We start from the raw sequence: 12376 nt of genomic DNA, 5'->3' as shown, positions 1-12376 counted from the left end.
GCTTAACCTTGACCAGCATATATGATGAACATTAAGGGGTGTTAATTTGTGGGACAATTAAGCTTACTAGGCTTTTGGAGCACTGGTCATAATGTGTTCAGTTGTGCTAATGTACAAAAGAAATGTGACAAGATTAAGACACATAATGATATGTGGTTGGCAAGTAACTTGTTTAGATCTGTCAATCAATTATTGTATAGTTCAATATATGACCAGTTGGTGGAAGGTTGGCCAGGGTTTAGTTGGTACTCATGGCTGTTGTTTCTACAGACTTTTCTGGACTTTTAGATGATGGTCATAATATTGTGCTCTGGCATGTTGCAATGCATTATTACAATCTCAGATTTAGCACAACTTATCAAAGTTGATATTTATAAAGTTTTCTTACAGATTTATATGTTTTTCAATTGATTAAGATTTATTTTGGTATGTTTATATGTGACACTTGATATTAAAGTTTACGAGGAGTTAAGTTCAAAGCTTTATAAATATGGTCAGTAGTAGAGCTCGTGTTTTATTGCATTTTATGTCACTTTAAATAAAGATTATTTTATCTCTATATCATTAAGTTCAGAGAACATGTTTTGTTTCCTTGGTATTTGGTCTGTCAGGTATCCGGTCTGTAAGTCATTGGATCTTTAAATTGGCCCATAACTTAGCAATACTTTTACTTCTGGGTTCATGGCATATTTCCCTTTTGTGATCATACCTTTTTCATTGATATCAAAATGAAAATTTAAAAAAACAAACGAACAAAACCCCGAATTTGTAAAAGGGTTAGAAACTTAATGAAACTATGAGCCAGTTACAGGGCTGCTTACAGTTAAAAGTTGCCAGCCCTATTCAAAATCTGCCAGTTTTTTGTTTATTACTTTATTAGGTCACCTGAATTCATTCAGGTGACCTATTGCTATCTGTTTTTGTCCTGCGTCGTGCGACGTGCGTCGTGCATTAACATTTGAACATTTTCAGCTTCTTCTCTGAAACCCCTGAACCAATTTCAACCAATTTTGGCATATAGCATCTGTGGGTGGAGGGGAACAAAAATTGTGAAATTCGTGGTCCCTGCCCCCCCTGGGGCCTGAGGGGTGGGGCAAAAACCATCAAAATGAGAGTAATTTTAAAAAATCTTCTTCTTTACTCCTGGACATCAAGAAGCCAAACTGTGGGCATAATTATAATGAACGTTGAGCCCTCTACCAAAATTGTGAAATTCATGGCCCCTGGGGCAGGGGTTCTTGTGTTAGGGTGAGGCTCTCTTGGTCATATAGTGAAAATGTAGAAATTCTTTGAAAATCTTCTTCTCTGTCTCTGGGTATTAAGTAGACAAATTAATAGCATGGTAATGATGAGCAAGGATGCCTCTTTATAACCCCCACAACAAGTTGTGGAGGGTATACTGGAATCGGGCTGTCCGTCCGTCCGTCCGTCTGTAGACGCAATGGTTTCCGGGCTCTAAAGCATTATCCTTTCCACCTACCGTCACCATATCATATATATGGACTACCCATGGGATGAAGATGTTCCCTATCGATTTTGGGGTCAAAAGGTCAAAGGTCAAGCACACTGGACATTGAAGTAGCAATATGGTTTCCGGGCTCTAAAGCGTTATCCTTTCCACCTACCATCACCATATCATACATATGGACTACCCATGGGATGAAGATGTTCCCTATTGATTTTGGGGTCAAAAGGTCAAAGGTCAAGCGCACTGGACATTGAAGTAGCAATATGGTTTCCAGGCTCTAAAGTGTTATGCTTTCCACCTACAGTCACCATATCATACATATGGACTACCCATGGGATGAAGATGTTCCCTATTGATTTTGGGGTCAAAAGGTCAAAGGTCATGCGCACTGGACATCGAAGTAGCAACACTCAGAAAAGAGGTAGTTTATACCTATTACCAACACCCTTTGGGAGATTGGGTTAAGCGGGGGGTATTCTTAGTGAGCATTGCTCACAGTACCTCTTGTTAAAAATTGTGAAATTCATGGCCCCTGGATCAGGGGTTCTGGTGCAAGGGTGGGGCTCTATAAGTCATATAGTGAAAATGCATTATTTCTTTGAAAATCTTCTTCTCTGTCCTTGGGTATTAAGTAGACAAACCAATAGCATGGTTATGATGAGCAAGGATGCCTCTTTCAAAATTGTGAAATTCATGGCCCCTGGGTCAGGGGTTCTGGTATTAGGGTGGGGCCCTATTGATCATATAGTGAAAATGCATTTTATTTCTTTGAAAATCTTCTCCTCTGCTGCTGGGTATTAAGTAGACAAACTAATAGTATGATAATGATGATCTTTCAAAACTGAAATTTATGGCCCCTGGGTGAGGGGTTCTGGTGCAAAGGCTGGGCTGACCACATAGCTATTCAATGTTTCTTCCATCCAAAAGTAAGATTTTTATATTTAAACACAAACCTAATTCAAACATTGGAAGGTTGTTACATGATACTCAGGTGACCTATAAGGCCCCTGGGCCTCTTGTTAAATGAATAAATTTACAAATAAAGGCTGATTTGTAACATTTGTTGTTGTAGACTGGCAGTTAAAAAAAGCCCAGCCAACAGGGCTACTAAATGAAATTTGTCCCTACTCATCTGAGAAATAGGTTGTCAGACGGGTTGTAATTTTCAACCCTGTTTGTAAACTTGAGCATTGTTGTATTCTGAGAAGGAATAGGTATAGTAAGATGTAGAGGATAGTGTAACAGATCAATGGTGATAGATCATTCTTGTGTTGGCCTTTAGTCGTGCTCTATATTGATTCAGATTGAATGCTGTCTCGCACACCTCATTAGTCCTACTAGTAAACTGCTTGTTTTGTTTAAGATTGTGAATTGATCTTTTCATTTAAAATCAGACCCTGCTGACCTGATTGCCTAATCTTTGATGTCCTCTATCAAAAATTTTTATGGACAGGGTTACTGGATATCATAAAGATCAGCAACAGTTGATTTGTCATTATCTAATGGCTCCAGTTGGAATTATTTCTCCTTGTTTTGGGATGTTTTATGATAAGAGTTTAAGACTTTGAAATGTTTGTTGCTTTTGTTCTTAGGGCCATTTAACACAAAAAAAAGAATTTAGATATATATTGCAGATGTCAAAATGTACACTCAAATATATTCCTGTTTAAATAGCCATGATTTAAAACATGGCTTGGTATATTTGAGGTCTATAAATGACCAGGTGACAGATCTTGCATAATACCAGGAAGTTTATGACAGGATGCAAGGTGTAACAAACTTGATATCCTTAGGCATAAGCAGAGAATTGAGGAAATAATTTCACTTTTTGCCTCTGAGATTTTGCCTTTTGACTGTTTATGTACTCGTACCTTTTACATTGATCACAACCTTTAAACTATGCAAGACTACATATTCAATGTCATTTCCAGCAGTGATTCAGAACCATTCTTGTCACTTTAACCTGGTAGATGGAAAATGAAAGGTAGTCAAACTTTGCTTAGCAAGGGAAACACAATAACATATGTTATAGATGCTAATCAGAGAAGCAGGCTCTCGTGGGAGATACCATCTGGTGGGGATCTTTCACATTGTTTCTCTTTTTTGTTGTGCATTCCTGTACTATTATGTGAATGCATGTTATCATAAAAATGGCACCTTTATCATTCTCATGCTCTGTATGGATAAAATTGGCAGCTTCAGTTTTCGTCTTTGTTTTTGTTTTTTATAATAACTTCCGAATAGCTTTTTGTTTTTTTTAATAACTTCAAAATAGCTTGACAGGTAAATTTTTCAAAAAATCTTTAAACCTTTGGTATGTTTTCAATTAGAAATACAAATTTAAAGATGGAGTGTAGTGCTGGGTTATGATTTTCCTTTACTACATAAACTTGCTACAGAGTATTGCAGCTGAATAATAAGCTGTCAATTTTCTTCAAAGATGATTGAGGAAATCTACTCTCTGTCAGGGACTAAATTGACAGGGAGAGGGCAGATTATCACAGACTCCTCAACATGCTTCATGCTGCATAATATTCAGGTTGGAGGGGGAAAAGTGCTATCTGATGCTAAATTCTTGTACGTGTTCAAAAGCAGTGATTTTTTGTTTGTTTGAACATCTTCAAGTGCGTTTTGGTGAATCTGTGTATCTGTGTTAAACGTGAGGAAATATGTGTTAATAGTTTTATGCTCATGGTAGCAAGGATGAATTTCTGAATTTGCGAGACTTTTCAGTTGGGATGTTTCAATAGATGAATACATTGTTGGTTTTACCATGCTAAAGCACAATGTCTACCCTGAAAAAGTCATTTTTACAAAAATGCAGGGAGTTTATTGGGTCTAGCAGGAAAGGTAACAGTGCTGTGATGTAGCATTGGAAAATGTTTTTATTGATAAAGCTTGCATTACATAATTGTTTTCTTTTTTTTATTATTGGTATTTTAGTTGTATTACGAAACATAAAACATTTTTTTAAAATGTTGTTTTTGATTTTTTCCCTGTCTGTATAGATTCAAAGCTTTAATAAGTAAGCTTTTACTATTGTAGCTCCAAGTCATAGATCTGAAGATGACACAGACTTTGCCAAACCACTGTCCACAAAGGTACCCCAGGCCAAGCGACTTCCTGCTTCCTCCTCCGCCTCGGGGACAAGGAAAAGCATGCTGCCCACCAACAAGCCTGGCACAGGTATGTGTCATGTGATTGGTCACATGATATGTTAACAGTGAATGTTTCCTAATATACTGAATAGTACATAGAGGTGTATAACATACTATTATTATAAGCTTTGTGTAATACTTTGCATATATTTATTCTATATTGCAATTATATTTATGTAAATTCTGATTTATAAAAAAAACAACTTTCAGCATAAATGAATGAATATATCGGCAAACATTTGTATATCAGGCTTTCATATATACTATACATATTTGGTAAATTTCGCCCTAAATTAATTTGGCAAAACTTTGACTTTAGAGGACTTTGTGCATTATTGTAAAGTAGATTGAGGGAGTGGGGATGATTACAATCGTAACTACTCGTCCATTTCTATAGCCAGAAATAAACCTTGTATGTAGATTGACGCCATTAGAGCCGGTTGCTATGTATACACAAATGTATCTGTGACATCACAGTCATACATTACAATATGAAACGCAAGCTTTCAAATGCATCTAAGATATCATACATATCAAAGGTATTCTACCACTAACAATTTCCACTAATATGTTTATTAGAGTGAATAAGACCTTAATGATACCCAAACTGAATCGGTGATGAAAGTCTAAATAACACATTATACAGGGATTCGGTTCTAGCCTTTTAACTTCATCCATATGTGCGATTCTGCCAAAGGAATCCATCAATTTAATGCAATCTTTTGGCCGATCCACATCCGAATCTTCTTCCGGTTATGGAAAATGACAAGTGTGATCCGATTTGGGGTGATTAGTTGATAAGCAACTGGAATAGAAAATAGTATAGATTGTTTTAATGATAGAATACTGATTGTTAATAGAGGTCTAGTTGTAGTTATCAATAGAATCCTTCATTTTGGGGGGGGGGGGGGGGGGGGGGGGGGGGGGCAAGATTTACAGTCTAGGTTGAGGCATTGTGGAGTCCTAGACAGTGAATCTTGTTCCAGAGGTGGAATTTCCCACACGAGTAAATAATAAAGGAATGGTTTCTCCCATTTTTTATAAACAGTTTAGTGCATCTAGCTTTGAGAAAATTTTGAATTGTCAAATTCCTCATTTGAACTGAAATGTAAACATGAACTAAACAATCAAAAAGAGCACAACTGAAAATGGTGTACACTTCCTGTGTAAACTTAAAAAAAAGAACTTGTCCCTAAATCAAATTCGAATTTGAAGAAAACAATACCCAATGTTTTACTCCACCATTTAGCATAAATCAAAGAAAATATGTGATGCCATAATCAGTGATGTTGCAGCAGTGTAAGAAAGATTTCACATGGCTGTCTTACATGGGTAAATGTGGAGCTCACACCGGTGATTATGTGAGAATGTATTATCTCGCTCTGGTGCTAGTTGTCTTCTGATGTATCTTTGGTTATGGCTGTCTTAGCAATATGACTAACTGTACTTTACTGATATTAGCCTCCACCTCCTTGAAGAGACGACGCTCAATTGCAGGCCCCCACACCTCAGGTAACCGTGTCACAACTAGAGTTGCTTCCCTTAGATTTCTTTCTGTACCAAAACTTTTATATTGAAGATATCAATAAAGTATGGGGAGGGAACTTTTCAAAAGAATCCAGTGTTTTTTAGTGTATCTGAGAAGTAGGTTTACGATTGACATGAATCGGCCCTGTAATTTTGCAAGCATATGAAATGTTAGGTTGTGTTGAATTTTTGACATAAATGTAAATACAAGCCTTCACAATCTATCCATACATACTGAAGATTTCATCAACTGAGTAAATTTATAGTAGTAAAGGATATCTGAGCTTTGTAAATTTTGTAGATTCTTTTTCAAAAGAAGCATATTTATGAATATTTAGCATCCTACATTTATATTGCACCAGTATCCATTAATGCAATAGTAAATCTTAATCAGTGGTTGGGGTGTATTGGAATAATAGGTTAAAAGTATGTAAAAAGAAAGTTGGCATATTTTAATGCAGTTTCAACAATTTCAGAAATAGTATAGATAACAGAGAATATGACATCATAAGACAGAATTGAGTAAGAGTATGACATCACCATAAGTGACGGGTAGTTGACCTGGATCCTTTGGATGATTTTTGGACCTTTAAACCACAATCATGAAGTTTTAAAATTGTGAAAAATTGACAGGGCTGAATTATATCCTCGTAGATATATATCCTCATAGATATATATCCTCATGTCACATGTATGTGTATAATGTAAGTGTATAATGTAAGTCCTATATTGGAGATGTATGTGTATAATGTAAGTCCTATATTGGAGATGTATGTGTATAATGTAAGTCCTATATTGGAGATGGTTTTCCTCAATAAATTGTTTGTACTTCAGGTAAATGGAATCAGACTTAAGCCTGTATTTGAAGTTAGTTTTAGTGAACAGATTTCTCAACATTGGTGTAATCCTGGTGTTGACACTCTAAGTCCTTTGTTTGTATGACAGTGATGAAGGCTGTTACATTCAGCATAGGAAAAAGAGGATGTTTGTCTTCTAAGGGTAAACATACTTCATGTTCGGAAAAATATGGATGGTCTTTGCAAATAAAAAGGTGAAAAATCAATATTTGGAAATACTTCAAATGCCTGCATTTTCTCTTCGATACTTTGTAGGGGAATTAAGTTCATATTCAATCATGGATTACCTGTGATGGCTTTGGTATATTTCCATATCCCGGCAGTTATTTTGGTGTGGTTAAATATCTTTCTTGGGAAAAGAATAAATTTAGTTTGCTAGCCCCCACAGAGGCCTATAATTACATACTTGTTTATGTGAGGCTTTAAATGTTGATATTTATACAAGGTTCATCAGCTAAATCACAGAGTTTGCAAGAATTTATGAGAACATTTGGACAGTTGTCAATATCGTGTTTGTGACCCCTTTTTAGAAGGTCAAAGCCATGGGCTTGTTTTGGTACAGAAAGATACTCCCCAAAATGTGCATGTTTCCATGTGAAGCTAAATCAAATGCCTGTTTCTGTTTCCCTTCCCAAAACTGCATGTTTAGAGCTTACAAAAAAGCATTGACAGCTTGGCTTCAAAATGTTTTGCAGGGCATATATATATACAGTGTATATCTTTTCCTTCCCTCTAGATGTCAATTTAAAGCACAAGAATGTCCAATTCCATCTGAGTGGAAATGGTATAAATTTGTCATGAAAATTGAGCTTACTTTGAAGGTGCACTTGCACAAAAAGAATTTATTGCACTGATGTCACTGAAATAAACTGTGTGTCATTGAAGTGCAGTAAACATCTACATGAATTATACAGTGCAAATTTTCTGAATATGAAGAATAGTAAGTAAGTCATGTATAAATTTATTTCCTTGTAATTTCGCGAGAACGAAAAAGAATTACTTGCTTTTATTTTTATATTGCTGAAATGAATGTAAAAGCTTAATCCACAGACCATTCACAAAGAGTTGAAGTCTATGAGTCATTTTGCAATATAGAGTACTTGCACGGAATCTACGGTAATCTATAGTATGTAGAGATGGAGTTTTCATTGAGTGATCAAAACTAATCTATTTTGGAATTCCCAATTTTGGCCCAATGTTGAAGAAATCAAATTTCATATTCACCTCAAAGGGATGCAGGTTGTTGGATCATAGCCAAATGGAAAGCAAGGAATTATTCAATCATAAGTTTGATTGGTGTAATATTTAAATGTCGGTAGTGAAATCTCAGATTCATTATACTTTTCCTGTTGAAAAAACAATAGCAAATCTGCAGTTGTTTTTCTTAGGGAATATAAACCTTTCCTTGTAAGTTTTTGTGGTAATATTAGCTTCAGCAGGTTTTAGTACCTTTGCAATACAGTTGATTGGAAAATGTTCCTTGTGTAAGACTATTATTTAGGTGTTCCCCCATGTTTTCATCCATGTTACTTATAAGCACATGAAGGTCAGACATTCCTTGATAGATTATATTAGATCTCATTCTTGTGGGATGCACACGAGTATACCATGCATTGTGTGAAATGTAAATATATGTAAATGGTTATTTGTTAAATACCTGTGTGGTAGAGGTAATAAATCATCAATTTGATCAATTAGATTGCCTCCACCTCTTTTTATGATCAATGAATTCTCCTCAAATTAAAGAAAAATGGATCATTCTGATCATAATGAAGTGTATATATAATGACTATTTGCATACTCTGCCTTTAGAATTTTTTTTTACATTATATGTCACCATTGGTTGATCATTATGGATCAAATTGGGGTTCTTCATCTCTTTTGATGAATGGGTGTTGTGTAATTTATGTTGTGTAATTCACATGTGGAATGGGCATTATTTACAAGTTTTAGGATGCTTTCTTTTTAAAATACGAAACATTGGTTTTATGCTTTTTGCCTATGCACCTATGCACAAACTGACTTCAAATATTATACATCGTATTAATTTGGAAGAGCACAGTTGATAAACATTGTCTATGCACTTTAGATGTTCATCAATACATAATGCATTTTTTAAATTGGAAAATATAGCAGTATATATTTTATTGTAATAATTCACCACTTTTACATGTTCATCATTAATCATGTATTAATTATAAAGTAGAAACTTGGATTTCTGTTGATGTGTTAACTAACAAGTTGACCTCTCTTGTAGGACAATCTGGTGGTGTAGATGAAGAATTTTTCACCAAATCTTTTGAAGATGTTCATAAAGTTCAGGTAGGTATAAAAAGTAAAGGCTTCAGGTGACACAGATATGAACTAAAGGTACTTTAAATTGAGAAATGATGAGATTTTAGACAACCAGTAAGTACATTGATGATGTAAATTTATACAAATGAGTGTTGATATATAACAAAGAAGTTGAAAAAATGAACTTGGAATTTTTTTTAAAGAATATAAGCATTGAATTTTTTCATGATTTCTCATCTGAATTTGATGTTTACATGTTCTCAATGTCACAATTAACATGGTGAAAACTTTTTTTTTTGACATGCAGACTATAATTGCAGCAGCAACAAATACTTTGGTTATTAAACACAAAAGTTTTTAGGAAGATTCTTTCCAGAGTAACAGGCCATGACCAGTATTATATAAGCACAAACTGATGGGTCTATATTTCAATATTTGTTTATAAGGAGCTTTTTGAAGGTTATAAATTTTGCATGATGGGAAAACAAAAAGTTGGAACAATATCATGAAATGGCTACAGTTGTTTTCACTGCCAAAGAAGTTGTTTGGCCATGTGATTTGCAACACAGATGTTCTGCCAACTTATGATACAGTGCAACTTTCATCTTTGTCATTTTTTTTATCTATACAAGAAAGATTTCATATTATGTAAATAAAAGGGTCCAGATCAAATTAGTGCATTTTGTTCATATTTTTGCTTTCTGTGCACATTTATTGAATAAAGAAAGTGTTACTAATTAAAGAAGACTGTCTTCTGATCATTTACATGTATGTGTATTCTAGAAAGTACTGTGAAAATCTCAACTGAAAATAGAACATTTACATGACGTAAATTTTGAAATTTCAAGGTCACTAATATCTAGAAGAGGTTGATAATTTTTTATGAATATTATATGCCTTGGTTATAGATCTATTCCTCTAGAGATGTTCAGGACCACCTGTCCAAAGTCCAGTCCATTTTAGGTGACACCAGCAAAGACTGGGAGAAGCGAAATGAAGCGGTACGTACAATGTGTGTAGTTGATCTCTTGGATCAGTGTTTTAATCCAAGTAGACCAAATGAAGATATGAATGAAAGAGACATACACACACACACACAAACGATAAAATGTTGAATCATCATAATCATATGATGAGATAGAATATGATACAGAAAGCAATTAGATTGTAAGAGGATTCTGCTGATTACAATGGATGAATGTTATATTTCATGTAAAACAAATGACAGGGACAAGGTAGCTGCAATAATGTAGCCTTCTCCGATACAACTCCTTAGGATCTCCATAATGGTGCAATCACTCCCACATTTTCAATCATTTTTAACGTTTGCTGGTTTTCTTTACATAAATAAAAATTATATTTTATGTTTCTTAGTCAATATATAAATTTACAACCTGCAACTTACGATTTATGAGGCTCTATACTACCGTTTTTAACAATTTCAGTATAATCCAATTTCTCGATTCATATTTGTGCACAATGTTTGATGTACTGAAGTTTCAACGTCCGGTTGTCAAATTATTTGCATATGCCCATATAAGGTAGTGTTCACATCAATGGCCATGTACGGAGGAGAAAGCAGTTTCATCAGTATTGATAAGGTTTAGATTTGATATCAAGTTTAAAAATTAACTGTAGAGTATAAAAAAAATCTGCCACCATATGATTTTCCTTTCTTTGTTGGAATGGCTCGAGTAACTACATTTTCGCGCTGATTGTTCATTAGATCCACCTACGAGATCTCGTTATATTAAGCATGACGGAGCAGACGTAAATATTTTTCCTTGTTGTACATGATATTAAATGAAAAATACCTTTATTAGACATGTCCAAGCACAAAGTTGGTACTCTGTTTGGTGTAAACAACATTGGAGACAAATACACAGTTTTTACCAGGTTATTCATAAAAATACTTTGCCCTCTCCCAAAAACGTCGGAATAAAAACCCCAGAAAGGGCTATATTATTGCAGCTTGTAGGGACAAGGGTGTTTGATGAGTAATGAACAGGTACTAAAGAAATAACGGAAATATGATCTCATTAGAGATAAAAAGAAGGCTGTGTACTATTAAAGATGTTTACATGTGATGATATCAAATATGGTATAAGCAGAAATGTTGGGGAGGATTTTTTATTAACGAGAGTAATGAGATTCACTGATTACTGAAATTGAATATCGCTAACAATTTATTCCATTTCGGAGGTAATGGTAATCTTTCCTGGAAATATAAAGTCGCTAAGATTAGGTGTGGCTAGATATATATATCCATTTTTATGGAAAAATCGATAAATTTGGGTCTCATCAAAAATTCCATTTAAATGTATGAATATGATAATATTACATTGAGTGATAGATTCAAATTGAATTTTCAGGTGAAGACTATTCGAGCTGTGATAGTTGCCGGTGGTATGGAGTATGATGATTTTCAACAGAGTATCCGATCTCTGGATATAAGTCTAGTATCTGCTGTCAAGGATCTAAGGTCCCAGATTGTCCGTGAGACCTGTATCACACTAGCGTAAGCTTTTCTTTTACTCTGAGACTGTGTCATTAAAAGGTAACTTGTTCCCATTTAAAATATCCTGATATTAATCTCTTCATATTTCCTGAATTCAGTAGGAAAATATCAAATTCAGTTCCAGCTGTTAAAACAATATATGAAAAAATTCTGTTTAATGAATGTATGAATATTTTTTTATGTATTTTGTAGGTTTCTTTCTCAGCAGATGGGATCACGATTTGAACCTCTAGCGGAGATCCTCCTCCCTCACCTAATTAACCTCATCCCTAACAGTGCCAAGGTCATGGCCTCATCTGGAATCACCTGTATACATTTCATCATACAGGTAACAATGGCTACAAAATAGGGGGGGGGGGGGGGGGGGGGGGGCTCTCTCACAGAGCTTGAAGTGCCACATTATCTGGTATTTAAGGAATGGCCAGACATTTTCCCAATGATCGCTGCTTGGAATTAGGACAGTTGATACTAGAAAAAGATTATTAAGGAAATTTGAGAAACAGTTCATACAGGCTTTTATTTTTGCTGAAATGCATAAATGTTATGAATTTTC

General features: G+C 34.8%; 1 protein-coding gene across 44 annotated transcripts in view; it reads left to right on the top strand.

Moving 5' to 3' along the window:
• Positions 1-12376, top strand: part of LOC125683889 (CLIP-associating protein 1-like) — a 94650-nt gene that overhangs the window by 29210 nt on the left and 53064 nt on the right. For 32 of the 44 annotated variants that reach the window (XM_056139693.1, XM_048925391.2, XM_056139701.1 and 29 more), the window contains 6 exons: positions 4514-4654; positions 6088-6138; positions 9268-9332; positions 10214-10306; positions 11678-11823; positions 12016-12151. In XM_056139693.1, coding sequence (XP_055995668.1) covers positions 4514-4654; positions 6088-6138; positions 9268-9332; positions 10214-10306; positions 11678-11823; positions 12016-12151 — 632 coding nt within the window. The remainder of the gene's footprint in view (positions 1-4513; positions 4655-6087; positions 6139-9267; positions 9333-10213; positions 10307-11677; positions 11824-12015; positions 12152-12376) is intronic. The other 12 variants (XM_056139698.1, XM_056139696.1, XM_056139692.1 and 9 more) reach the window with 1 other exon arrangement.

This window comes from Ostrea edulis, chromosome 6 (assembly GCF_947568905.1).
Source record: "Ostrea edulis chromosome 6, xbOstEdul1.1, whole genome shotgun sequence".
In the NCBI taxonomy this organism is placed as follows: Eukaryota; Metazoa; Mollusca; class Bivalvia; order Ostreida; family Ostreidae; genus Ostrea; species Ostrea edulis.
This window is presented reverse-complemented; position numbering and strand designations above follow the sequence as displayed.